This window comes from Calidris pugnax, unplaced genomic scaffold (assembly GCF_001431845.1).
Source record: "Calidris pugnax isolate Ruff unplaced genomic scaffold, ASM143184v1 scaffold145, whole genome shotgun sequence".
NCBI lineage: Eukaryota > Metazoa > Chordata > Aves > Charadriiformes > Scolopacidae > Calidris > Calidris pugnax.
The window spans coordinates 635,291-663,203 of NW_015090939.1; the positions used below are offsets into that span (position 1 = coordinate 635,291).

At 54.9% G+C, this 27,913-nt stretch overlaps 1 protein-coding gene across 2 annotated transcripts; it reads right to left on the reverse strand.

The window, feature by feature from the left end:
* Positions 1-707: 707 nt before the first annotated feature.
* On the reverse strand, positions 708-27,913 carry ST14 (suppression of tumorigenicity 14). Of its 2 annotated transcripts, XM_014951828.1 has the most exons (19): positions 27,465-27,913; positions 16,914-17,073; positions 16,507-16,634; positions 15,063-15,133; positions 14,455-14,615; positions 14,015-14,050; positions 12,799-13,036; positions 12,503-12,642; positions 11,434-11,531; positions 11,201-11,310; positions 9,113-9,243; positions 8,594-8,698; positions 8,096-8,203; positions 6,679-6,792; positions 5,726-5,851; positions 4,750-4,936; positions 4,382-4,656; positions 3,276-3,412; positions 708-2,254 (listed from the first exon to the last, which is right to left on the reverse strand). In XM_014951828.1, the coding sequence occupies exons 1-19, from the start codon at positions 27,519-27,521 to the stop codon at positions 2,093-2,095; spliced, it is 2,544 nt and encodes an 847-aa protein (XP_014807314.1). In that variant the 5' UTR covers positions 27,522-27,913; the 3' UTR covers positions 708-2,092. The 2 variants fall into 2 exon arrangements, with proteins under 2 accessions (XP_014807314.1, XP_014807313.1); XM_014951827.1 differs by lacking the exons at positions 14,015-14,050; positions 14,455-14,615; positions 15,063-15,133; ... (1 more) ...; positions 16,914-17,073; positions 27,465-27,913 and adding an exon at positions 13,139-13,381 and having other exon boundaries at positions 12,799-13,097.

Below are 27,913 nucleotides of genomic sequence, written 5' to 3' on the forward strand. Positions count from 1 at the left end.
AAAATGCCTTTGAGGCAGAGGTGGCCTTTGCTGGACCTTCTCCCAAAGGGTTTCAGGGAGAAGAAACCTTTTTCTCTCCCTATTTGAGGTGCTGAGAATTCAGCCAGAGCTGCGGGGCTGCCCTGGGGCCCGGCCTGGCCCTGCTCCAGGTCCACCCAGGGACCAACCCCAGCAGATCCTTCCTGTTCTGCTGCTTCAGGGTTGTGCAAGCCCAGGTGGAAAAGTGTTTCTCAACCCTTGTTTCTCTCTGGAGCCACCTGAGCCCCAAACTCCTGGGTGATACCACCAGCCATTGGTGCCTCTGAAGCTTCAAAGCAACCAAAAATCCTTCTTTTTACGACAGAATGAAGCTGGACTTTGCTTGGATGGTGGAAAAGGTTTAAGTTTAGGGGTTTTTTCCTGTTTTTTTTTTTCCTCAGGGGGTGTTTGCCTGCCCTTGGGGGGAAGCAGAGCATGGAAAGCAGAAGAGCTCGGCGTGGTGTGAGTGCTGGGCTGTTGGGGGGAATCCTACAGGTTTTTCCAGGTGGGAAACAGCCTCAAGAACCACTTAATGGGATCCTGAGGATCTCCCTGGGCTCTGGATGTTTTTTTAGGGATGCTCAGAACATCCACGTGGAGCTGGATTAGTTTACTCTTAAATTAGGGCTGTAGGTTTCCTGGGTGAGGAACTTTTACACAGAAGCTCAAGAAGAACGGCGCAGGCAGAGTATTAGAAAATATTTCAGTTTATTTAGAGCGTTTCCACTTCATATAGAGTTTTACAAAACAATTTATTTACAGGCAGGGAAAGGGGATAACTGAACTCAAAGGGCTCCTGGGGGACAAGGAAGGGGCTACATAGGACAAAAAAAAAATAATAATCAAATCAGCACATTCACAAGTCACGTCGTTTCCTTTTTTCTTTACAAAAATAAGAAAGGTTTAAGGCTGGTGTGTTTGTGGTGGTGGTGGTGGTGTGCTCTGGGGTGGGGGTCAATGCCACCCTGCCGAGGAAGAGGATGTCACAGCACAAACCCTCCCACAGCTGGAGCTCAGGAGAACCCCCATGTAGTGTTGAAGGCACCGTGTGGTGATGCCAAGGGCCCAGATCTCCAAGGTGGACACCCGTTTCCCTGGGGGTGAGCGAGCCAAATGTCTCCTTCAACCACTTGGCGTGACCAGGAGACAAGTTCAGCCCAAGGAGGAAGACCACGGCGTGGGACACCACCCCGGGAGGAAGAGGATGTCACAGCACAACCCTCCTGCAGCTGGAGAACCCCATGTAGTGTTGAAGGCACCATGTGGTGATGCCAAGGGCCCAGGTCTCCAAGGTGGACACCCTTTTCCCTGGGGGTGAGTGAGCCAAATGTCTCCTTCAACCACTCGGCGTGACCAGGAGACAAGTTCAGCCCAAGGAGGAAGACCACGGCGTGGGACACCACCCCGGGAGGAAGAGGATGTCACAGCACAACCCTCCTGCAGCTGGAGAACCCCATGTAGTGTTGAAGGCACCATGTGGTGATGCCAAGGGCCCAGGTCTCCAAGGTGGACACCCTTTTCCCTGGGGGTGAGTGAGCCAAATGTCTCCTTCAACCACTCGGCGTGACCAGGAGACAAGTTCAGCCCAAGGAGGAAGACCACGGCGTGGGACACCACCCCGGGAGGGATCCCTCAGCAGATCCCCCCCCAAACCATGGTAAGAACTTCTCCTCCTCCCCCCAGGACCGAGCAGCAGACACGGGGGTGCAGGTGGCAGTTTGAAAACAAACGAAGGAGAGAAAATATATCCTAAAGGTTTGGTTTTGAACCCGTCCGATAACGTTCGCCTCTGAAACACAAAGTGTTTGTCTCCTTTTTTTTTTAAAAATTTTCTAAGTTTACTATTTAGATATATATAAAATCTACCTTGACTGACTGCTCCATCCCGGGAGCTGATTCCTAAGTTGGGAATTCCAATTCCTAACCCAAACCCTGGGCTCCGACTGTCGGTGGTGGTGGTGACCCCCAGAGTCCCGGGCGCTGGCGAGGTAGAGGGAGGGTTGAAGTTCACAGTAGAAGCTGTGACACCACCGAAGTGTCCCAGCTGGAGGGTGTTGTGTCCCCGTGTCCCCTCTCAGAGCCCTGTCTGCTCCAGGATCCAGTCCCTCAGGCTGGTGAGGCGGGTGTAGACCCCGGGTTTGTTCCTCTGGGCGCAGCCCTCGCCCCAACTCACCACCCCGGCCAGGAACATGCGGCTGCTGGGCTCCACGCTCACCAGGGGACCTCCAGAGTCTCCCTGCACCAAGAAAAGAGGCATAAGCACCCACCCCCTACATTAGCCTTACACTAATTGATTAACGAGGAGGAAAAAAAAAAAAATCACAGTAATTAACTATTAAAATCAGCTGTTAGAACCATGGAATTGTCCAGGTTGGAAGGGACCTTTCAGATCATCAAGTCCAACCATCAACCCAACAGCAACAAAAAAACCCCAATAAACCATATCTCTAAGCACCACATCTACCCATCTTTTAAATCCCTCCAGGGATGGTGACCCCACCCCTGCCCTGGGCAGCCTCTTCCAAGGCTCAATAACCTTCCAGTGAAGAAATTTTTTTTCCCAATATCCATCCCAAACCTCTCCTGGGGCAACTTGAGGCCATTTCTTCTTGTCCCATCACCTGTTCCTTGGGGAGAAGAGACCAACCCCCCCTGGCTACACCCTCCTTTCGGGGAGTTGGAGAGAGCTGTTCACACCCAAGCACCTGCCCTGAGAAAATAAATCACTGCAATTCACAACTGTGATTGATTCTCTCTCTCCAAATCAGCAGTCTGAGCAATTTCCTGCCCATTCCCTAAATAAATAGTTGGTTTTGATAATTAAAAAAAACCCCAATCATATATAAGTAGGGCAACGAGAGCCACGGCAGCAGAATAAAGAGCTAAATAACTGCCTTGTCTCACTCCCTAAAGCTCTCAGACACTGAGTGGAGTGTGGTCGTGCTCTCTTACCTGCAGAGATGATTTTTTTGAGTCTAAGTTGTGTTTTTTTGGGGAGGAGGGTTGAAGTTTTTGAGACTAAGTTGTGCGTTGACAGGATTTACTGCTCAGGTCCCTTTGATTTGGGGTGGGTGTGTGTGTGTGTGTGTGTGTAAATCGCCGGAATATAAAAAAAAGGGGAAAATGGGCCCCCGATTTGGGGTGTGTGTGTGTGTGTAAATCACCGGAATATAAAAAAAAGGGGGAAAAGGGGCCCCGCTTGGCTACCTAGGCCTTGCCCCGTGGCTACCACCACCAGGGCAAGAGGTTGCCCTTACCTGGCAGGCGTCCACGCCGCCCGTGAGGACGCCCACACACATCATGCGGGGGGTGAGCTGGTCTGTCAGCAGCTGGTTACACACCGTCTGGTTGATGAGCCGGATCTCTGCCTTCTGCAGGACGGAGGCTTCGCTGCCTGGCAGGGAGAAACAGGGGTGTCGAGGCAAAGCAAACCACAGTTTGGGTTTTTTTTTTAAGCAGCAACTCCTAACCCCTCCCTACACTTCGTTTGGGCTCTGAAGAACCAATTAATTACCTGGTAAAATCCCCCTCGTAACAACACGCTTTTTCCTACTACTACTTTTTCCAGCAAGACCAAGACTTCCCGAGGGAATCGCACTCAATTCCAGTCTCCAGCCAGCCTAATCCATTTATGGATTAATAAATCCATTAAATTCATCCATAAATTTATCCACGGATAGAATCCTATCCACATCCACAGATGATATTAATTTCAATCATGCCCAGCCAGCCTCCTTTCACCCTAAAGCCACATGAAAATCACAGTTCAGGTGGGAAAGGACCTTCAAGATCACAGAATCACAGAATCTTAGTGGTTGGAAGGGACCTCTGAGATCATCGAGTCCAACCACAAAAAAAAAAAAAAAAAAAAAAAAAAAAAAAAAAAAAAAAAAACACAAAAAAAAAAAAAACACAAAAAAAAAAAACAACAAAAAAAAAAAAAAAAAAAAAAAAAAAAAAAAAGCCCTGAAGAGCCATGTCTACACGTTTCTTCAATCCCTCCAGGGATGGTGACTCCACCACCTCCCTGGGCAGGCTGTTCCAGGGCCTGACCACTCTCTCAGGAAAGTCATTCTTTCTAATATCTAATCTAAATCTCCCCTGCCCCAACTTCAGACCATTTCCTCTGGTCTTGTCGTTCGTCCTTTGGGAGAAGAGGCCAACACCTGCCTCTCTACAACCTCCTTTCAGGGAGTTGTAGAGGGCAATGAGGTCTCCCCTCAGCCTCCTCTTCTCCAAACTAAACATGCCCAGTATCATCTCATTCCACCCCCTGCCTTGGGTATGGAGACCTCCCACCACCCCAGGTTGCTCCAAGCTGCCCTTGAACCATCGCCACGACCCCAAATTCACCAAAACTCACCTCCTTCAGCGGTGGCTCCCCACCCCGTGACCCACAGGTCCTTGCCCACAGGGAAGCTGTGGGTGGGGTCGGGCAGGCAGATGGGTTGGACGACGGAGGAGAAGGTGACGGGGCTCTGCAGCTCCAGCACGGCGATGTCGTAGTCGTAGGTGTAGTCGTTGAAGTAGGGGTGGGAGATGATGCGCTTGATCCTCCGCGTCTGCACCTTGGGGTCGTTGCGGTTGCCTTGGTCGGTCAGGCCCAGGTAGGCTGTCCACAGGTTGGCATCCGAGTACCTGCAGGAGGCAAGAAACCCCATTTCCTTCAGAAACCCCATTTTTTTTCATATTGAGAATAAAGCCTGGAAAGGGAAACGTGGTCCCACCTACCTGATGCCCTGCAGCTGCAGGAAGCAGTGGGCAGCAGACACCAGCCAGGTCTCGGACACCAGGGAGGCCCCACAGATGTGGCCCTGGCCCTTGACGTGGAGACTGACTTGCCAGGGCCACTCTCCCACCTCCGAGTCCTGGCCCCCCACGATCCGTGACTTCCTGGTGTAGGAGCGTGTCCCGCAGTCTGGGAAGGGAGGGAGAAATCATGGAATCAGGGAAATGTTGGAGTTGGAAGGGACCTTCTAGAGATCCTCCAGTCCATCCCCTTGCCCTGATGAAAGCACATCACTCAGGATCCCATCCAGGTGGGGCTTGAAGATCTCCAGAGAAGGGGACTCCACACCCTCCCTGGGCAGCCTGTCCCAGGGCTCTGCCACCCTCACCCCAAAGAAGTTCTTCCTCACATTGGAGTGGAACTTCCCATGGTCCAGCTTGTGCCCGTTGCCCCTCGTCCTGTCACTGGGAACCACTGAAAAGACTCTGGTTCCCTCCTCCTTCAACCCTCCCTTGAGATACTTGTAGGCATTGATAAGGTCTCCCCTCAGCCTTCTCTTCTCCAGGCTCAAGAGTCCCAGCTCTCTCAGTCTTTCCTCATCAGGGAGATGCTCCAATCCCTCCATCATCTCTGTTGCCCTTTGCTGGACTCTCTCCAGCAGTTCCCTGTCCCTCTTGAACTGGGGAGCCCAGAACTGGAGGCAGGATTCCAGTTGTGGCCTCCCCAGTGCAGAGCAGAGGGGGAGAATGACCTCCCTCCACCTCCTGGCCACACTCTTCCCTACACAGCCCAGGATCCCATTGACCTCTTGGCCACAAGGGGCCATTGCTGGCTCCTGGACAATTTACTATCTACCAGGACCCCCAGATCACACAGAGAAACCCACAGGTTCTCCCCACCCAGCACTTAAACATCTTTCTAAGTGTCCCCAGCCCAGAAACCCCTGTCCCCCCCACCCTTTTCCCCCGGGGCACTCACTGCAGTTGTCCTCGTCGGAGTTGTCCTCGCAGTCCCGCTCCCCGTCGCACTCCGGGTTCTGTTTCCCGATGCAGCGCCCGTTGCGGCACTTGTAGGTGTGGTCCTTGCAGGGGACGGCTGCGGGCACTGCCACGGGTCAGGACCAAGGGAGAGAATCACAGAATGATATGGGGTTGGAAGGGACCTCTGCAGATCATCCAGTCCAACCCCCTGCCAGAGCAGGGCCACCCAGAGCAGGTCCCACAGGAACGTGGCCAGGTGGGGTTTGAATGTCTCCAGAGAAGGAGACTCCACCACCTCCCTGGGCAGCCTCTGCCAGGGCTCTGCCACCCTCACAGCAAAGAAGTTCCTCCTCATGTTCAGGTGGAACTTCTTATGTTCAGGTTTGTGCCCATTTCCTCTTGTCCTGTCCCTGGGCACCACTGAAAAAAGCCTGGCCCCATCCTCCTGACACCCGCCCTTCAAGTATTTATAGGTGTTGATCAGATCCCCCCTCAGCCTTCTCTTCTCCAGGCTGAAAAGACCCAAGTCCCTCAGCATCTCCTCATAAGGAGATGCTCCAGGCCCCTCACCATCTCTGTACCCTCTGCTGTCCCCTCTCCAGCAGTTCCCTGTCCTTCTGGAACTGGGGAGCCCAGAACTGGTCCCAGTGCTCCAGCTGGGGCCTCCCCAGGGCAGAGCAGAGGGGCAGGATGACCTCCCTCCACCTGCTGCTCACCCTCTTCCTGATGCCCCCCAGGATGCCCTTGGCCTTCTTGGCCACCAGGGCCCATTGCTGGCTCCTGGGCATCCTCTTGTCCACCAGGACTCCCAGGTCTTTCTCCTTAGAGCTGACCTTCCAGGAGGTCACACCACCCAGGAGCCCTTCACCTCTTCTGCAAGTCCCCAGGATGTTCCACAAGTCACCCTGTGAAAGAGAAGCCAACCCTGGCCTCCAGGAGGTCCCTCCTCACCGTTGCTGCAGCTGCCCTCGTCGCTCCCGTCCCCGCAGTCGTCCTTCCCGTCACATTTCCGGGCCTCGGGGACGCACTTCCCGTTGCTGCACTTGAAGCTGTCGGCGGCGCAGCCTGGGGAGAGAGAGAGCAGCTCCCTGAGGGACAGCAGGAGCACAGATCCCACCCACCTCCATCCCAGAACCACACAACCTTCATGGTTGGAAGGGACCTTTGCGATCCCCGAGTCCAACCACACACACACAAAAGACCCCCCACCATCCCGGGCACTAGAGCATGCCCTGAAGTGCCACCTCTACACGGTTCTTCAGTCCCTCCAGGGATGGTGACTCCACCACCTCCCTGGGCAGGCTGTTCCAGGGCCTGACCACCCTCTCAGGAAGGTCATTCTTCCCAATATCTCATCTAAACCTCTCCTGCCCCAACTCCAGACCATTATTCCCTTGGGAGAAGAGGCCAACCCCCACCTCTCTACACCCTCCTTTCAGGGAGTTGTAGAGGACAATGAGGTCTCCCCTCAGCCTCCTCTTCTCCAAATTCAACATGCCCAGTTCCCTCAACCTCTCCTTGCATGACTTGTTCTCCAGACCCCTCCCCAGCTTGGTGGCTCTCCTCTGGACACGCTCCAGCACCTCAATGTCCTTCCAGAACTGAACCCAGCCCTCGAGGTGAGGCCTCATCAGTGCCCAGTCCAGAGGCACCATCACTGCCCTGCTCCTGCTGGCCACGCTAGTCCTCATCCAGGCCAGGATGGTGGTGGTTCTTGGCCACCTGGGCACACTGCTGGCTCCTATTCACCCAGAAGGGTGTTGGTAGCCATCCTTTTCCTTTTCTGCTGTCCTTTTCTCCTGCCCCCCGAGACAAGCAAAGCCTCTGGGGCTACACCACACAACACCCCCATGTCCTGCATCTCGGGTCTTCCCTTAACTGGACACCACCACTCATTTATGCAGCCTTTTCTTCCCCAAAACCCCACATTTCCTCCACTTCTGCTCATCCTTGGTTTTCTGATCAATGCTTATAAATATTTAAAGGATGGGTGTCAGGAGGATGGGGCCAGGCTTTTTTCAGTGGTGCCCAGGGACAGGACAAGAGAAAATGGGCACAAACTTGAGTATAAGAAGTTCCACCTAAACATGAGGAGGAACTTCTTAACTTTGAGGGTGGCAGAGCCCTGGCAGAGGCTGCCCAGGGAGGTGGTGGAGTCTCCTTCTCTGGAGACATTCAAACCCCACCTGGACCTGTGGGACCTGCTCTGGGTGGCCCTGCTCTGGTAGGGGGTTGGACTAGATGATCTCCAGAGGTTCCTTCCAACCCCGTGGGATTCTATGTGTGATTCCTCCTCTCCAGCTGGCTGGTATTTTGGGTTTCTTGCCCTTCCCCATCGCCCCCCTTCCCCTCGGTGCCCATCACTCACTGCACTGCAGCTCGTCGCTGTTGTCCCCGCAGTCGTTGACGTTGTCACACACCCAGAACTTGGGCTTGCACCAACCATTCTGGCACTTGAACTGCTGCTCAGTGCAGGCTGGGAAAGGGAGAGAGGAAGAGAGAGAAAATCAGGGGGGGAGAGACCTCCAAAGACACCAGTGGAGTCATCACCAGTGACCCCCCACCACCACCGCATCCATCGTGGCGTCAGGGGAACACCCCTCCTGGGAAGAAGATCTCAAACCATCTATGGTTGGATGGATGGATCCCATCCATCTAATTAACCACAGACCCTGGACAACAGTTCTGCTAATCCAAGAGGAAAACGTGGTCCCCAAACGGATCCCCACGCCGGGTGCCCCTCGCCCCAGCCCGGAGGAGGGAGGTGAGGTGCAGAACCTCATCACCGGGGGGTTTGCTGCCCAGAGGAGATACCCGTGGCCACCTTGGGGCCACCTTGGGACACAAAAAAGAAGGTTGGACTCACTGCAGGATCTCTCATCGCTGCCGTCCACGCAGTCCAGCCACCCGTCGCAGCGCATGCTGCGGTCGATGCAGCGCCCGGTGTTGCAGGTGAACTTGCCAGGGCAGGCTGAGAGATGGAGGAAAAAAAGAGGAAAAAAAGGGATAAAATAACTTATAAACCTTCCAGCCACCCCCTCTGTGTCCCATCCTCAAAGCACACAACGCTCCCTGCACCTCCTACACCATCCAGCTTTAAAAATACACCTTCTCAAAGTGGAGGAGGAACATCTCTGTCCCATCCTCGAAGCACACAACGCTCCCTGTGCCTCTTACACCATCCAGCTTTAAAATACACCTTCTCAAAGTGGAGGAGGAACAGAAGGAGGTTTGGAGGACAATAAAACATCTTCTAACCCCTCAAGAAATTGCCCTTCCCGATTGAGGTGGCAGAACAAGCAGAGAGGAGGGAGAACCTCCAAGACCTCGGGCAAGACCTCCAAGACCTCCCTTCCCCACCCAGAGCCTCAGGGATTCAACTCACGGTCGCTGGAGTCGTAGGACAGGAACTCAGCAGAGAAGCCACTGTCCGTGTGGGAATGGTCAGAGTGGAACTGGACCTCTATTCTGTTGGTGGTGCTGGCCACCACAAACTGGGAACGCTCCCCACAGTACCTGCGGGGAGAGAGGGGAAAGAGGATGGGTCCAAGGTGAAGGTCAAGACTTGGCAAATGGTTTTCCACCCAGAGAAAAGGTCTGATTCCTGCTGGGTTTCAAGGTCTGCAACTCAGGAGATGAAATTTCCTCCCGTTGGCAGAATCATAGAAAGGTTTGGGTTGGAAGGGACCTTCAAGATTATCCAGTTCCAACTCTCTGCCCTGGGCAGGGACACCTCCCACCACACCAGGTTGCTCCAAGCCCCCTCCAACCTGCCCTTGAACCCCTCCAGGGATGGGGCAGCCACAGCTTCTCGGGGCAACCTGGGCCAGGCTCTCCCCACCCTCACACCAAACAAGTTCTTCCCCACATCTCATCTCCATCTCCATCTCCATCTCCCCTCTTTCAGTGTCAAACCCTTCCCCCTCCTCCTAGGGCTCCCTTCCCTGATCCAGAGTCCCTCCCCATCTCTCCTGGAGCCCCCTTGAGGGACTGGAAGGGGCTCCAAGGTCTCCCCGGAGCCCTCTCTTCTCCAGGCTGAACCCCCCCAACTCTCTCAGCCTGTCCTCCAGCCCTCCCAGCATCTCCATGGCCTCCTCTGGCCCCACCAACAGGTCCATGTTCCTTCTACTTTGGTGGCCCCAGAGCTGGAGGCAGCACTGGGGGCTGGGGGTGTCCCCAGAGCAGAGCAGAGGGGCAGAATCACCTCCCTTGAGGTCCGGGCCAGCTACAAACACCAAGTTGTGACCTTGGAAAGGATTGGGAGAGAGTTCCTCCAAATCCCTGCCTGACCACTCCCCATTCAGCAGCACCAGGTTGTCTTTTTGGCCCAGCTTACCCGGGGTTGTGCAATAACACACAGTAAATGTAACAGCCAATGCATGGTAGAACCCAAGGCCATCACCCAAGACGATGGGGATCTGCTCATTCAAGCAAACCCACGCCAGATGTTCCTCCCTTTCTGCTCCCCAGGCACGTGACACGATGCTCCACAGCATTTTTTTGGGGGGGAGATTGGCTGCAGCAGGCACCAAATCCAAGGGTTAATCCCCAAAACCAAGCGCGCTGCTCCCCTCTCACCATGGGAGCAGGTCAGACCCACGCACCCTCCCACCCAAAAAAACCCCAGCAGGTTTGTCCCCACGATGAATTTAAGGGAAGCACAAGGTGCCACATAAGGCAAGGAAGAACCTCATGAGGTTCAACAGGGAAAAGTGCAGGGTCCTGCACCTGGGGAAGAAAAATGTCAGGTACCAGTACAGGTTAGGGGTGGACCTGCTGGAGGCAACTACTGAAGAGAAAGATCTAGGGGTCCTGGTGGACAGTAAAGTGACAATGAGCAAACAGTGTGCTCTTGTGGCCAGGAAGGCCCATGGTATCTTGGGTTGCATAGGGAAGAGTGTGGCCAGCAGGTCAAGGGAAGTCATTCTCCCCCTCTGCTCTGCACTGGGGAGGCCACAACTGGAATACTGCGTCCAGTTCTGGGCTCCCCAGTTCAAGAGGGACAGGGAGCTACTGGAGAGACTGAGAGAGCTGGGACTCTTTAGTCTGGAGAAGAGAAGGCTGAGGGGAGACCTTCTCAATGCTGACAAGTATCTCAAGGGAGGGTTGAAGGAGGAGGGAGCCAGACTCTTTTCAGTGGTTCCCACCGAGAGGACGAGGGGCAACGGGCACAAGTTGGAACAGAAGAGGTTCCACTCAAATATGAGGAGAAACTTCTTCACGGTGAGGGGGCCAGAGCCCTGGAACAGGCTGCCCAGGGAGGGTGTGGAGTCCCCTTCTTTGGAGATTTTCAAGCCCTGCCTGGATGCTCCTGAGTAACATGCTCTGACAAGCTCTAGGCAATCCTGCTTCAGCAGGGGAGTTGGACTAGATGATCTCTATGGTCCCTTCCAACTCTAAAATTCAGTGAAATTCAGTGAAATAACTTCAAGGTAGCCCTCCCCGACCTGAGAAGGCACCATCTGACACCTACTTGGAGCCGTTGATCTGCACGTAGTCCTTGCTGCAGGTGCTCACGGGGGTGCCGGGTTCCAGCACAAAGAACATGTTGAAACGCACCTTCACGTTCTTTTTGGGGGGAACCTGCGAAAAAGGAAGCAGAGTCGTGTCAGGCTTCGACGCCTCCGGGCAGCATCTGCTGAGATGCTGCGTGGTCCTGCTCAACCAAGCTCGTTTGGCCGACTAACTAAAGCAGAGAGGACCCACCTCGATGTTCCAGACGCAGTCCATGGCCGGAGGGTAGTGCGCCGGGTAATAGGGAGTCGTGAAGGTGCCACTCTCTCCTCTCAGAGTCCCACCACAGACTAGAAGATAAGTAAGGAGATGGAAACGGGTTAGAGAGGTGGTTTCCCCCAACCTTATCATAGAATCATAGAATTGTCCAGGCCGGAAGGGACCTCCAAAGGCCATCTAGTCCGACCCCCCCGCAGTCAGCAGGGACCCCCCCAACTAGACCAGGGTGCCCAGGGCCTCGTCGAGCCTCTCCTTGAATATCTCCAGGGAAGGGGCCTCAACCACCTCCCTGGGCAACCTGTTCCAGTGCTCCACCACCCTCCCAGTGAAGAACCCTCTCCTCATCTCCAGTCTAAAGCTGTTCCCCTCCAGCTTGAAGCCATTGCCCCTCGTCCTGTCACTGCAGCCCTTTCTAAACAGGTTCTCCCCAGCCTTCCTGTAGGCCCCTTCAGGTACTGGGAGGCTGCTGTAAGGTCTCCCCGGAGCCTCCTCTTCTCCAGGCTGAACAACCCCAGCTCCCTCAGCCTGTCCTCGGAGCAGAGGTGCTCCATCCCCCTGATCATCCTTGTGGCCCTCCTCTGGACCCTCTCCATCAGGTCCATGTCCTTCTTCTATTGAGGGCTCCAGACCTGCACACAACACTCCAGGTGAGGTCTCACCAGAGCAGAGTAAAACCTTAGCAGGCTATCGCCCCAGGCAGGATGGAGGGCAGGCACAAGAGCCTCTAACAAGGTTAAGTCTATCTCTGCTCTGCTCCAAAGCTTGGAGAGAACCCAGGAGATCAATTAGGTGGTTCCTGCACACACTGATCTGCATCTCTAATCCCACATAATTCGTATTTTGACCTCCTCAAGGGACATCATTACAGCAGCCAAGAGCAGGGTGAGCAAGGCAAGCTCCAGGAGCCAAGATCTGACCTGGTTCCAGGTCTCCTGGGCCTGGAAACATCCCTGGCAACTGACCACAGCCAGAGCCATGGGTCCCTCTTCAGTTGCCCACAGCCAGGAGAGGTGGGGGGAACTGGGCCAAGGCCTCTGCTCACCTTTCATCTTGGGGAGCTGGAAGAACTCAGCCTTAAAGCCGGGGAATCTCCCCTCCTTGTTGGTAACCAACGTGACCAGCATGACGTTCTGGGAGGAGATGAAGGTGAGGTTGTAGGAAGGGGCGTAATTCCCACAGAGCCTGGGAAGGAAAGGACCAAATCCATTAGAGACAACTCCAAGGAGAGCCTCAAGAAACACAGACAAACCTCTGAGCAGGGACAGGAGCTCAAGGTACCAGTAGGACTTGTCACCCTGTCACCTCGGTGCCCTACAGACACCCGATGGAGATGCTCACCTGTCCAAAGTGTGGGGCTCCACGGGGCTCAGCGAGTCGTACACCTTGATGTAGTCGCCGTCGTCCGTGCACTGCTCCAGCTCCAGAGTCTTGAAGGTCAGGCTGATGACAGAGCCAGCATCTGCCCTCAGGGCCCAGTAGCAGAGGGCGTTGTTGGGGTAGGGGCTGTTGGGGAAGCCCGGCGTGGTGAAACTGGTGACCTCCCCTTCCTTGGCGTGGAGGGCAAACATGCAGCTCTCTGCCCAGGAGAGCAAGGAAGAGTTAGTAAAACAAAGGAGGAGGTTCTGCCCTGGCCTTCCCCCTGAGATGATTCCTCCCCCATCCACAGGTTGTCCCCTGATCCCAAGATGAAGAGTGTGGCACTTGTAATTCCTCCCCCCCCCACAGGTTGTCCCCTGAGGAGAACCTCTTTTGTGGAGCACCCTTGACTATCAAACTCCATCTACAAAGCGAGGCACTTTGAAGGACACCCAGGGCCACCAACTGCTGCCTTGTGCCCCACTCTTGGTGACCCCAAACCAGCACTTGTAATTCCTCCCCCATCCACAGGTTGTCCCCTGAGGAGAACCTCTTTTGAGGAGCACCCTTGACTACCAAACTCCATCTACAAAGTGAGGCACTTAGAAGGACACCCAGGGCCACCAGCTGCTGCCTTGTGCCTCACTCTTGGTGACCCCAAACCAGCACTTGTAATTCCTCCCCCATCCACAGGTTGTCCCCTGAGCAGAACCTCTTTTGAGGAGCACCCTTGACTACCAAACTCCATCTACAAAGTGAGGCACTTAGAAGGACACCCAGGGCCACCAGCTGCTGCCTTGTGCCTCACTCTTGGTGACCCCAAACCAGCACTTGTAATTCCTTCCCCATCCACAGGTTGTCCCCTGAGCAGAACCTCTTCTGTGGAGCACCCTTGACTATCAAACTCCATCTACAAAGCGAGGCACTTTGAAGGACACTCTTGGTGACCCCAAACCAGCTCCAAGAAGGACACGGAGGTCCTGCCTTGCACACAGAGGTCCTCTCTATTGAAGGACACCGAGGGCCACCAACTACTGTCTTGTGCCCCAAACAAGCTCCAAGAAGGACATGAAGGTCCTGCCTTGCACACAGAGGTCCTCTCTTCAGGCCCTTTCCCACCTGGCAAGGGAAATCACCCCCACAAAGAGGTGTGGGACACAGGGAGGTTGTTCTGAGGCTGAAGAAGACCTGTACTTACGGTTCCGAGTGGAGTATGCGATGCTGGGGTCGGCAGCTGCAGGAGAAAACAAGAGGTGGTGTCACCCTTTGGGCTGTGGACAGTCCCTGGGCACAAAGCTGGGGTGGTCCCTGGGACCTGCACTGGTTTGGCTTTGCTTGTGGGGTCTCTTTTTGGGGGGAGTCTGCTCCCTGGGCCCCCAGGGAACCAAGTGATGAAGGGAGGATTCACCCCATCCCTCCCCAGGTGGGCTCAGAGGAGACCACAGAGCGTTCCAGCCAAGGGGAGCAAGTCTGCACGGGGCCATCAAAGCCATGGGTGAAAGCCAGGTCCTCACACCCAACCTCAGAGCCATCCCTGAGGGCTGTGGTGGACAGCTGACCCCTCCCCATGGAAATGTCCCCCCACAACCTCCTCCAAGTCCCACGCAGAGGCCCAGGGACGGCGGGGCCAGCACTCACGGAAAGCGACGACCGACTCCACCTTCAGCATGGGGTTTCGAAGGCGGGGGTTCAACCTCTGGACCAGGCTCTGCTTGTCTGCCATGGCCCTGTCCAGGCTCTCCTCCCGGTACTTGGGGACAACAAACTCCGACCAGTAGTAGGCGATGACGCTGCCTTCGCTGCAGGGGAAGGACAAGTGTGGGGTGAGAAGGAGGACACAAAAAGGAAGGCTCAAGAAGGGTCCAAGCGACTTGATAAGCCATCTTTTGGAGGAGTCTCAGTGACAAATTAACAAATTAAACAAACTACACCCAGCAAAAGTCCCCCACCAGCCCGGGGAGTCCCTTTCAGAGCTGCCAGGCACCACCCACCGTGGTTCATGGTGCTCCAACCCTCCCAGACCTGGAGACTTCCCCAAGACATCTCCCTCAGCACACAGTGGTAGAAAACAATACGTGTTTTCAGGTCTTTTTTCACTGCCCACCCATCACTGTGTCGCTCAGGGTGGCTCATGAGGTGCCTCCACCCCCAGCAGCCCACCAGGAATGAGGGTCCATCCCTGTGGGACATCCCAGCATTGCCCTCCTCCACCCCCAGACAGGGCTTGGATGGCATCTGAGACTGACCTGAACGCAGTGATCGCTGTCTCCTTGTGATACGGGCCGATATCTGGATGGTTCTTGTAGATCTCCTCCACCTGGAAGGTTTAGAGAAGGGTGTTCAGCCTGTCTAGAAGTGAGGAGGAGGGAAAGGCTAAAGACAGACAGAGCTTCAAGGCTGCTATGGAAAAGGACCTATCCAAAAGGACCTGGACAGGCTGGAGAGGTGGGCCCAGGTGAACCTCATGAGGTTCAACAAGAGCAAATGCAAGGTTCTGCACCTGGGCCAGAACAATCCTCACCATCAGCACAGACTGGGGGGTGAGGTGTTAGAAAGCAGCCCTGAGGAAAGGGACTTGGGGGTGCTGGTGGAGGAGAAGCTGGACATGAGCAGGCAGTGGGCACTTGCAGCCCAGAAGGCCAATCCCATCCTGGGCTGCATCAAAAGCTGCGTTGCCAGCAGGTCCAGAGAGGGGATTCTGCCACTTGACTCTGCTCTGGTGAGACCTCACCTGGAGTATTGTGTGCAGGTCTGGAGCCCTCAATATGAGAAGGATATAGACCTGATGGAGAGGGTCCAGAGGAGGGCCACAAGGATGATCAGGGGGATGGAGCACCTCTGCTCCGAGGACAGGCTGAGGGAGCTGGGGTTGTTCAGCCTGGAGAAGAGGAGGCTCCGGGGAGACCTAATAGCAGCCTTCCAGTACCTGAGGGGGGGCTACAGGAAGGCTGGGGAGAACCTGTTTAGAAAGGCCTGCAGTGACAGGACGAGGGGCAATGGCTTCAAGCTGGAGGGGAACAGATTTAGACTGGAGATGAGGAGAGGGTTCTTCACTGGGAGGGTGGTGGAGCACTGGAACAGGTTGCCCAGGGAGGTGGTTGAGGCCCCTTCCCTGGAGATATTCAAGGAGAGGCTCGATGAGGCCCTGGGCAACCTGGTCTAGTTGGGGGTGTCCCTGCTGACTGCGGGGGGGTGGGACTAGATGGCCTTTGGAGGTCCCTTCCGGCCTGGGCAACTCTATGAGTCTATGATTCTATAAAATCAGGGCACATACCCATCATCCCTGCCCACACTGGGCCAAGGAGAAGGAGAGCTGAGGGTCCCAGAAGTAACCAGACCTGCACACCCCAAAGCCTGCTCTGACTTTTTCTTGGGGGAAACACAACGAATACCCGAGTCTGAAGGCAAAGGGAAGACCAGCCATGGCTTCAGCACAAAGGGCAGACACACTCCTGCCTCAGCTCCCAGCCCTGACTCATCCACCAGCCCCGGGGTTCGCCTCTGATGGCCCACACTGGGTGGCAAAGGCAAGGAGACACCACGGTACTGGGATGGAGCCCTGATACCAGTTTAAAAGCAGGTCCCCAGCGTGTCACAGCGAGCGGGGAGAGCTGAGAAGGAGGGAGAAAGCTCCAAGCAGTCTGGCACGTGAGAGGAAAAAGCCCTGCTCGCAGGAGGGAAACCTCTTACCGTGCTCTTCACCTTCTTGGCCAGCATGATGAAGTCTGCAGAGTTGGAGTTCTCATAAGCGTCGATGAAATCCCAGTTGAGAACCCTCAAGTGGCCATTGAAAATCTTCCGGACGGGCGCGTTCCTGTCTGGAAGGTGTCAGAGAAAGGGCAGTCAGGACTTGGGACCATGGCACAGAAGGTCCCCAGTGACTGGGATTAGGTCAGGAAGGTGGAAAAGGTGTCCCCCTCCACTGCCTTCTGGAGGCCTTCAGGCCCACCGCACCCCTGGAGCCTTCCCAGAGCTAGAGAGGGGCCAGGGGATAATGAAGCTTTTCTTGGTGGACGTGCTTCCAAGGTATTGCCCTACACACCACCACCCATCAGGTACCCTACACACCACCACCACCCATCAGGTGCCACACTCACATTTGAAGTGCCAAACCAGGAGGCCGGTGACGAGGGAGAGGAGCAGGAAAACAACGATCACGACAGCGACCACCACCCGCCGCTTCGGGCCATGCTTCTCCATCTTCTTGGAGTTCATGGCAGGGAGGAACTCCACCCCTTCCTCCAGATTGTTCATGTCCTGGGAGGGGAGAGAGGGCAGGATGGTGGAAAGGCCACTCAAAAGAAGGGTGGCCAGCAGGATGAGGGGGGGATTCTGCCCCTCTGGCTTCGCTCTGGGGAGACCCCCTCGCCCCCAGTGCTGCCTCCAGCCCTGGGGCCACTTGGCTTCGCTCTGGGGAGAACCCTTCGCCCCCAATGCTGCCTCCAGCTCTGGGGACACCAACAGCAGAAGGAACATGGAGCTGTTGGAGTGGGAGCAGAGGAGGCCACAGAGATGCTGAGAGGGCTGGAGGACAGGCTGAGAGAGTTGGGGGGTTCAGCCTGGAGAAGAGAAGGCTCCAGGGAGACCTTGGAGCCCCTTCCAGTCCCTCAAGGGGCTCCAGGAAAGCTGGGGAGGGACTCTGGATCAGGGAGGGGAGCCATAGGAGGAGGGGGAAGGGTTGGACACTGAAAGAGGGGAGATGGAGATGAGATGTGGGGAAGAACTTCTTTGGTGTGAGGGTGGGGAGAGCCTGGCCCAGGTTGCCCCAAGAAGCTGTGGCTGCCCCATCCCTGGAGGGGTTCAAGGGCAGGTTGGAGGGGGCTTGGAGCAACCTGGTGTGGTGGGAGGTGTCCCTGCCCAGGGCAGGGGGTGGAACTGGATAGTATTTAAGGTCGCTTCCACCCCAAACCATTCTGTGACTCCATGGTTTGTAGAGGTCCCACCACGAAGCCCTCTAGAGCAGAGCTATTTCTCCCCATCACCGAGATCACAAGCCCGTGCCTCAGCCTCAGTGGCTCCACAGGACAAAGCCTGAAGGCATTTGCTTTGATTTTCCACACACACCTAATTCCAAAGGGACCCAACGGAGGGTGACCAGCTCAAGTCAAACCCAGGGGTGAGTCTTCAAAAACCCTGTGACCACGGCAGGTCACGAGCCCATGGCCTCCAGGATCTGAGCCTGCCGGCAGATGAAGCTACAGGCAAAAAATTTGCCCCTTCAAAGGTCTGGCTGTGGCAGGTGTGTCACCCACAGCCCGTGGGGCACAGCAGGCTATAAATAGCATTCCTGTAAAAGAATAAAAGCCAGCTAACTTCCTCCCTTTCCGCTCGCACGACTCTCTGTGTGTCAGACAACAACACAAGGCCCTGGTAGCTCTGCTGGGCATCACCCACGCGGGGCAAAACACCCCTGAAATGAAATAAAGCACAAAAATACTCAGATGAACACAAGGCATCCCTGCAGCCAGACTCTGGGGACAAGATGTGGTGGCTGATGAAGAGTGGGAACCCCCCAGGAGCTGCTGGAGTGATGAAGAGGAAGGTCTCCACCGCGCTGCAAACCCCGGGCTCACCCAGCCCTCCCTCCTCGCCCCGCTGGCCTACCTGCACCTCCAGCCCTGGACCAAAACAGCTGCAGATCCAGATGTTTTCAGAGGATGCCACATAACCCCCAGCATCCTCGGTAGGGGCGGATTTGGAGGCCCAGATCTGCAATCACTAGCCCAGCACTTCCTCCCCTCCCAGGAGAGCAGGCCGCACCTTCTGCTTTCTCCTCCTGCCTCCCCTCCAGTAGGAAACTGCTACCAACTGCCCAAACCGTGAGGATGCCTCATTTTTCTGGGCACCACCTCCCTGTTTTTCCCACTTTTCCAGAGCCTTAGGGGGCAGCTGGCAGCTTCCTGGGCAGCGGGTGACAGCGGGGACGCCGCCACACAAAGCGCTGACCCACACAAATCACATTCAAAGGCATTTCATCCCCAGGTCAGATGCTGCTCATCCCTCTCTCAGCCCAGGGATGACACAAACTCACACTAAAGGCTCGGGTATTTTTGGTGCAAATCTCACAAGTCCCTAAAAACCTGAGAAAAAACAACCAGCAAAGGGGACCCTGTTGATCTGCTGGAAAGCCCAGCTCCCACTCGCATCATTCTCCACCCCCCATTTGCCCTTTTTTTCACCCAATCTCTCTCCTCCAACCCTCCCCGCCTCCCCAAAGCCTCTCCTCCCTGCGGTATTCGCCCCAGGCCTCTTACAAAAGAAAGGGACGTGGCAGGCACCTTACCCTACATTTTTGTAAATTTAATCCTCTGCAAACACTTTCTAGAAGGTCACCAAGACCTGAGCAACCTGCCAGGTATTCACACCCTCTGCTCTCAGAGTAACCTGATATTGGGAGCCACAATCCTAGGGGGGAAAACCTTGAAAACACAACCCAAGGCAACTTCAAAACTCAAGTTTCCAAACCCAAAGAAACTTGAGAACAGAACACAAAATAAAGCTGAAATACAGGCAGTCTAAATCGAGAAACTCTTCAATCCAAGTGAAGATTGCCCGCAGTTGGATGCACCCCTCTTCAAAACCGCCATCTGGCTCCCATCAGTTTCCCAAACCATGCAAGAAATACCCCCAAAACCAGGCAACGAGAAGAAAACAGGTCACAAATCTCACAAGCATCTTCCCTTCTCCCACCCAGGGGCTCCTTCCAGCCCCAAAGCCTCCCCAGGATTTCTTTTAGCGGAAAAGAAAAAAGTATTTAATTCTCTTCTAACATCTGCAGGAGCCTGCGGTGAGAAAACAACCTCAGGGGCTTAAATGATAAATCTGTTCACTCAGCAGCAGCTTTTTGGGGGTCAGTGAGGAAGAACCACCCGCCCCTGGCTTCATGGGGGGAAGACGGCGTCTCTAAGTGTTCTGACTGGCAATTTTTGGGCCCAAGCTGTTAAAATTTGGGTCTGAACAACACGCTCCCCCCGGGCAGGCTGAATTCGACCAACTGGCATTTTTTCCCTGAAAGAGGGAACGTGAGCTTTTGGCACGAGAGATGTAAAAGAGCACAATGAAATCAGATTTCCCTAAAGAAAACCCCTGTTTTTCAAACAGCGTGCCCTTTGGCTGAGGGAACCTTCAGCCTCCTGCAAAATTCCCCAAATTTCACCCCCAAAAAAAAAGGCCAGATGCACAACCGTCAGCTCCAGAGTGGATGCATCTCAACACCTTCTCCCAGATAAAGGTTGAGCCTTCACAACTCAGGGTTGCAGCCCTGAGGGATGTGCTCTGGGCAACCCTGCTTTGGCAGGGGAGCTGGACTGGATGATCTCTAGAAGGTCCCTTCCAACTCTGATGATTCCACGATGGGAGCAACTAATCAGTGTGATTAAATCAGGAGGAGAACAGGGCTCCCCTCTGCCTCCAAAAGAGGCTGGATCCAAAGAGGTTTCCCTCCCTGCCCTCTGTCTTGCACCCCGGATCTCACCCTCTCCCACCCTCACCATACCTTAGGTCCTCCATGGTGCCCACCAGCAGCTGGGACACCCTGGAGAAGCTGCTCTGAAGCTCCGTCCTGATTCCTGCAAACTCTCTTCTCGGCACAAGGCAGAGGATCTGAAGCATCCCAGGGGAATGCTGAATCAGGCCGGGAGCCCAGACGAGGTCGCGTGTCCCCAGCCTCTGAGTAAGAGGCTGGATCTTCTCCTGCCCACACTCAGCACGAGAAGCACTCGTTTGACCTTCGTCTCGGAGGTGTCCGTGCCCAAAGAGAGCACGGCGCAGCCGCCGCTTCCCCTCCCTCCCTCCCTCTGCCACACGTCCCCTCCGTCTGTGGCCACCAGGACAAACATCTCCTCTTGCTGGTCACCACCCTCCACGCCGGGCAGAAACCAGATGGGATCACAGAATCCCAGAATCTTCTAGGTTGGAAGGGACCTTCAAGATCATCTTGTCCAACCGTCAACCTCACTGACAAAAATAGACACCCACACAACAAACAAGGAGCATCATCACTAAACCAGACCTCCCAGCACTACATCAACCCGTCTTTTGAACACCTCCAGGGATGGGGCCTCCACCACCTCCCTGGGCAGCCCATTCCAATGGCTGAGAACCCTTTCAGTGAAAAAATTGTTCCTAATATCCAGCCTGAACCTCCCCTGGCGCAACTTGAGGCCATTTCCTCTCGTCCTGTCGCCTGTGACTTGAGAAAAGAGACCGACCCCCACCTCTCTACACCCTCCTTTCAGGGAGTTGGAGAGAGCAAGAAGGTCTCCCCTCAGCCTCCTCTTCTCCAGGCTGAATAACCCCAGCTCCCTCAGCCTCTCCTCATAAGACTTATTCTCCAGACCCCTCACCAGCTTTGTCGCCCTTCTCTGGACCCGCTCCAGCACCTCAATGTCTTTTTTATGGTAGGGGGCCCCAAACTGGCCACAAAAGCAAGACAGGCTCGAAAGATGGTAGAGAAACCACAAGTCAAAAGACAACAAGGCTTTTGCTCCCCGTTAGCTAACGGCTGGAACCTGTCCCTCCCCACGGCAGAGGTAAAACCAGAGGATCTGAAAGCACCTCCTGCTCTCACCTTCTCCATGATTCCCCGACAAACAATCTCTAGCCCCAAGTGACTCAAGGTCTGACTCTCTCGCCCTCCTCGAGGAAACTACTCCAGCAAACGTTACTGACAAAAATAATAATAATAAAAAAACAAACCACCCTCCCCTTGATACTCTCCCCGCCTTAGTCACAGGTTCAGTTACTTCCTCCTGCTCCTCCTCGCTCAGCCCTTCATCGTCACCGTGGGGCTCCCCAGGGCCAGATGGGAGGTTTCTGGTCACGGCAGAAAAGCCACCTGCCAACCAAGTGAAAGGGGATGAAAGATGGAAAGATGTCACCCCATTGCTTCTGTGCCTCAGTTTCCCCTGGAATACACACTCCACGGGGAAACCTGGCGAAGGAGGGGGCAGGGATAGACAGAGACAGAACTCGGAGGTCTTCTCCTGCACCCAACTCCTCCGTGCAGAGCTTGGGGAAGTCCTCCCGAGAGCGCGTAAGCAAACCCTCCCGCTCCTCCTCCTCCTCCCCAAACCAGCCGCACGATGTATTTTTAGACGTCAACCGTGCTCTGCCAGACTGGCCAAACCAGATGGAGAAGTGACTAATTCCCTCAGCAGGAAATCATCAGCAGGGGCACGGGCACGGTGGGAACTGTCCCAGTCAACTCTGGACTGGAGGTGCTTACAGAATCACAGAATCACAGAATCTTCTAGGTTGGAAGGGACCTTCAAGATCATCTTGTCCAACCGTCAACCTCACTGACAAAAATAGACACCCACACAACAAACAAGGAGCATCATCACTAAACCAGACCTCCCAGCACTACATCAACCCGTCTTTTGAACACCTCCAGGGATGGGGCCTCAACCACCTCCCTGGGCAGCCCATTCCAAGGGCTGAGAACCCTTTCAGGGAAAAAATTGTTCCTAATATCCAGCCTGAACCTCCCCTGGGGCAACTTGAGGCCATTTCCTCTTGTCCTGTCGCCTGTGACTTGAGAAAAGAGACCGACCCCCACCTCTCTACACCCTCCTTTCAGGGAGTTGGAGAGAACAAGAAGGTCTCCCCTCAGCCTCCTCTTCTCCAGGCTGGATAACCCCAGCTCCCTCAGCCTCTCCTCATCAGACTTATTCTCCAGACCCCTCACCATCTTTGTCGCCCTTCTCTGGACCCGCTCCAGCACCTCAATGTCTTTTTTATGGTAGGGGGCCCAAAACTGGACACAGTACTCGAGGTGAGGCCTCACCAGTGCCGAGTACGGGACAGCAGAGACCATCCTCCTGCACAGGGGGATCCCAGAAGGGACAGGATGTGCCACACGTTATGGATCTCCAACAAGAGGATCCATGGGATACGTACAAAGCAGGGTCCACCTGGGATCAGCATCTCCCATCCAGGCTGATTTCTGGCTTGTTTGGTGGCTCCAGCAGGACAGCGTGATGTGTCCCAGGTACCCAAGGTCCTTGCTGCTCCCCTCTCCTCCAAAATAGCTGCTCCATCTCTGACTCACTGTCTATGTCTGGTTCACTGGACCCTGACCCACAGAAGGATGGGGCTCCTGGCCATTAGTTTCACCTGTTCCTTATCACCTGCATTTGTTTGTCCAGCACAAGGCAGGGATGAGGTTCAGCTGCTCCCCTTGACCTCCATCACAGCCCAACCCCGGCTGGTGTTGAAGGCCAAAGCTGTGCAGGTGACAGAAGGAAAGGGCAGGGGTGCAACCAAGGCAGTCCCACTGCCTGGCATTAATGTACCTGGCCAAGAAAAGGAACCCATAAAACACCAACTTGGAGGTGGCCTGGAAAGGTCTCAAATGAAAAAGAGTCACCAGACGACGTGGTTAGATTCTTGATGGGTAATTACACCCTGTGTGTCCAGGAGGCTGTTCCCACCTCCCCTTGGCCAGTCACACCTGCCTCAGGTGGTGGTCAAGAAGAACTAACACCAGTAGCACAGGAGAAATGAGAGGAACGGAACCCATGGACTCATCAACCAGCTGAGGGGACACAAGCTGGGTTCATCCCAGCCTTGGAGATCCGTGGGGTGACTGAGCAGGGCAGAAAGAGCCAAGAAAGTTGTGCTTTCGATACCTGAGTTTTCCCAAGCTAAGGAAAAAAACCCCAAAAGATCTAAAAGCTGCTCAAGTACAGCTACACGACTCTTGAGATGAACTCCTGCTGCAAACCCTGATACTCCTCCGGGAAGAAGATCTGATAAGAATCATCTTCTCGCTTCTCATCTCATTCTTGATAAGAAATACACGGAACCAGCTAATTTTCCCTAAGGCATATTCCTGCTGTGATGCCCCAACATGGGCAGAGAAACACGGAGGAAACTGTGCCAGGGCATTATTTTTTTTTGTCTTCAGTTCCTTATTAAGGGCAATGGTATTATAAAAATGACGACATCTGAACTACCGAGGGAAGATGGAGCAGGAAACAAAGGACACACAGAGTCCTCCAGACTGTCTGCCTTCCAGGCACGGAGGGCAAGTGCAATAGTGAAAGACACAAGCCACACACACACACACACACACCCCCCCACCCCTACTTCACGCACCCATCTCGATCCTCTAGAGCATCTCATCGTCTTGTGACCGTCCTTGAGTCATCCGAGAAACCAAATTCCTTTAGGTTTATTACAGAAGAAACTGAAGTTAATGTTTGTCCAGGACAGGACGGGCTTGGCTGGCTGCCCCGCTCCCGGCCTTATCAGCACAGCTGTGTCATGCAACACACCAGTTCTAACTGTGTTTCTTTTTCACTTAGTAATTCTTGGGGAGGAGGGGGAAATCAAGTTAACCTTCCCAGCCCCATACACGCAGCTATGAGCCATGAAATCCCTCCCTACAACACGCCTGATGTCCCACAAAGGGCAAAGAAAGGCACCAGGGATGCAAATAGCTTGTTTGAAACGCTCTTCCCGTCTTTCCTGGTACACAAAGTACTGTCCGAGCAGAAAATAAACAAAAATAAAAAGCCCTCCAGCTGCTCTCCAGACCTCGATGAAACACTCCTCATGATATTTCTTTCACCCACGCTCTTGACCGACCCTCATACTTGTGGGGTGGATCTGGCTCCAGGATGCTTGAAGCCAACAGCAGGTCATAGAATCACAGAATGGGTTGGGTTGGAAGGGACCTCAAAGATCATCCAGTCCCAACCCCCCTGCCATGGGCAGGGACACCTCCCACTAGAGCAGGTTGCTCAAGGCCCCATCCAGCCTGGCCTTGAACACTTCCAGGGATGGAAACACTCGTCATGATATTTCGCCCACGCTCTTGACTGACCCTCATACTTGTGGGGTGGATCTGGCCTGGGATGCTTGAAGCCAACAGCAGGTCATAGAATCACAGAATGGTTTGGGTTGGAAGGGACCTCAAAGATCATCGAGTTCCAACCCCCCTGCCCTGGGCAGGGACACCTCCCACTAGAGCAGGTTGCTCAAGACCCCATCCAGCCTGGCCTTGAACCCCTCCAGGGATGGAAACACTCGTCATGATATTTTGCCCACGCTCTTGACTGACCCTCATACTTGTGGGGTGGATCTGGCCTGGGATGCTTGAAGCCAACAGCAGGTCATAGAATCATAGAATGGTTTGGGTTGGAAGGGACCTCAAAGATCATCGAGTTCCAACCCCCCTGCCCTGGGCAGGGACACCTCCCACTAGAGCAGGTTGCTCAAGACCCCATCCAGCCTGGCCTTGAACCCCTCCAGGGATGGAAACACTCGTCATGATATTTTGCCCACGCTCTTGACTGACCCTCATACTTGTGGGGTGGATCTGGCCTGGGATGCTTGAAGCCAACAGCAGGTCATAGAATCATAGAATGGGTTGGGTTGGAAGGGACCTCAAAGATCATCCAGTCCCAACCCCCCTGCCATGGGCAGGGACACCTCCCACTAGAGCAGGTTGCTCAAGACATCCCATGTCCATACCCAAGGGGGACTTCGACTCAAGGCAGCTTGAAACAACCCAAAACCCACTCTGCCCTGGTATTTCAAAGGCAGCAGTACCCAGGAGCCTCCATAGCCCAGCCACATCCTAGAGGTGCTCACTCCAAAAATGAGTATTTTCATAGAATCATAGAATCATAGAATGGGTTGGGTTGGAAGGGACCTCAAAGATCATCCAGTTCCAACCCCCCTGCCATGGGCAGGGACACCTCCCACTAGAGCAGGTTGCTCAAGACCCCATCCAGCCTGGCCTTGAACACTTCCAGGGATGGGGCATCCACAACTTCTTTGGGCAACCTGTTCCAGTAAACATCAGCATCTCTGATGGGGCAAAACCTTTGCCTGGTGAAGCCATTGCTGTTACCTGCCCCTTCCTCCACCCCAGCCCTATTGCCAGGCGTTATTTGCAAGGCTGGCTCCGGTGGCCTTTGGATGGAAACGACATTTTCCACCCCGGGGCAAGGTGAGAACCTTTGGTCCCACACCTTCCCCCCAGCCAGGCCCTCGGAAGGGCTTTCAATGGCTCCACAAAGCGATCTTTTGTTTGCTGAGCAAAGGTCTGGTGTGTTCTCCATCAGCCTCAGCCTTTTTCTCCCCGTGCCTTCCTTATCCCTGTTTGCCCTTGGCACCAGCAGCAGCAAAACTGGCCCCAGAAGCTGCTCACCCACCAGCCACCACCCCAGAGAAAAGCTCTTTCCAAGAAAAGGAGTAGCTTCTCCTCACTGTCCCCCCCACCCCAGGATGGTCCCAGCTCCTTCTCCGTCGCAGGAGGAGATGAGGTTGTTGCAAAACACCTCCCATTTGCTCTGCCGTTGCGTTTATAGGGAGCCAAGTCCAACGGCAGCCGGTCCACGAGGGGCAAATTCCTGGGGCTGCTGCCTGCTGGGAAGGCAGGTACCATCCTGGGGGAAGTCCTCCTGGATCACATCGGCTCCTCCTGGATTGTTCAGGGGGAAAACTCACCCAGGACCAGGGGAAAGGACTCACCCGACTGACAAAGACACACCAGGGTGCAAACCTACCTTTTGCCAAGGGAAGGAACCGGGCAGGGGAGATCCTGCTGCACGCCCCCGTGTCACCCTGACCCCCCCAGGGAACAAGGAGCTCGAGCTGAGCCATCTCAGGGAGAGCATCTCCTTCCCGTGGCCCTCACAGCCCCAGGACAGCGGGGCTGGAAGCCAGGGAAGCTTTTTTCTTGCTGTAGGCCAGCTTTCTGATGGCTGCTACAACTTCCAACTCCCTGGCCCGCTGGCAGATAACAAAAGCCAGGTCTCAGACAGCCAGCGGGCGAGCTGGAAAGTACCACCATCATTTTTTTAACCCAAAAGCCCTGCTTAGAAACAGTTCTGTGGCACGGAACAGGCTCAACACAAAAACCACCGGGTCCCTGCCCAACCCTCAGCCAGGAAAACCTACACAAAAAAGCCACGGCCGCGGCTTAAGGTCCCGAAAGCTTTCAAAGCACACTGCTAACTCATGGGTTAATTAATTAACGAAGCCCCAAAGCCCTGGGTTACAGTCAGACCCTTCTGAAGGCTCCAACAGGTTTAGTTAGGGCTGTTGCTAAACAACCCCGACCGACCCAGGCGCCGGGGAACAGTTCACCTCTACCTCCTTGATCCCTACTCACCCCAACCGACCCAGGTGCTTGGAATAGTTCACCTCTACCTCCTTGATCCCTACTCACAGAATCACAGAAATCACAGAATCTTCTAGGTTGGAAGGGACCTTAAAGATCATCTTGTCCAACCGTCAGCCTAACTCTGACAAAAATAGACACCCACACAACAAACAAGGAGCATCATCACTAAACCACTCGCATCCCCGGCGCCCAAATCAAAACCCTGGGAGCCACGGCAGCGCAGACATCGGGGTGCTCCCCCACCATCCACGGGGATTTCCACCTTCCTAAGGCTGGTTTTGATTTTTCCTGGCTTTGGCACCATCCCCCCGAGCAGGTTCTCCCGATTGTACCTCATGGTGGAGGTGGGACTCTCCTCCCCCACCAAACTCCTGAAGGATCTGGAGCCGCCCCGCTGATTCCCGACCCTCCAGGCTGAGAGGAACGGGAGGAGGTGGCTTGATGAAAGGTTGAGGGATGTTGGCAAGACCCCCCCAAGTCCCTCCCCATCACCGACCGCCCCTCTCACCTGCCCTTGGGCGCTGTATCTCATGCTGGCCCCGCTGGCCCTGGAGCCCCGATCCATGGCCAAGGGCGGCTGCCGCGCCGGCTCAAGCCGCCATGGCGTGGTGGCTACCGGCCTGGGCACGGCACACGGCTGGGTTAGGCAAGGTGCCCAGCTCCTCCCTCCTCTCCTCGTTGCTCGGAAGGTGAGGGAAGGGAGGAAACACCCCCTGTGGGTTGTCCCCCCCCTTTCCTTGGCGCTCCCGTTCTCCGGATCCCGCAGGGAAAATCAAAAATCGAACGGCGCGTCCGAAAAGACCCCCTGTGAGCTCTGCCCCGTCCAAACGCAGCCTTTTTACCACTTTAGTAAACACAACCACAAAAATCTTTCCCCGACACAGCCGGCAGGAACTCGTGTACACAAGTTTCTAGGGCAAAGCTTTATGTACCCAAGGGCTTGTCCCTTCTCGGGTG

Bases quoted from the DNA above. Each gene is read 5' to 3' on its own strand.
- ST14 (XM_014951828.1), bottom strand. From the start codon at position 27,521: ATGGATCGGGGCTCCAGGGCCAGCGGGGCCAGCATGAGATACAGCGCC. The intron at 14,616-15,062 runs GTCAGTCTCAGA...CTTCCCCTGCAG, and splicing joins ACAGCGATCACTGCGTTCAG to CGAAGGCAGCGTCATCGCCT. The intron at 14,051-14,454 runs GTGAGTGCTGGC...TTTCTCCTGCAG, and splicing joins GGAGTCGGTCGTCGCTTTCC to CTGCCGACCCCAGCATCGCA.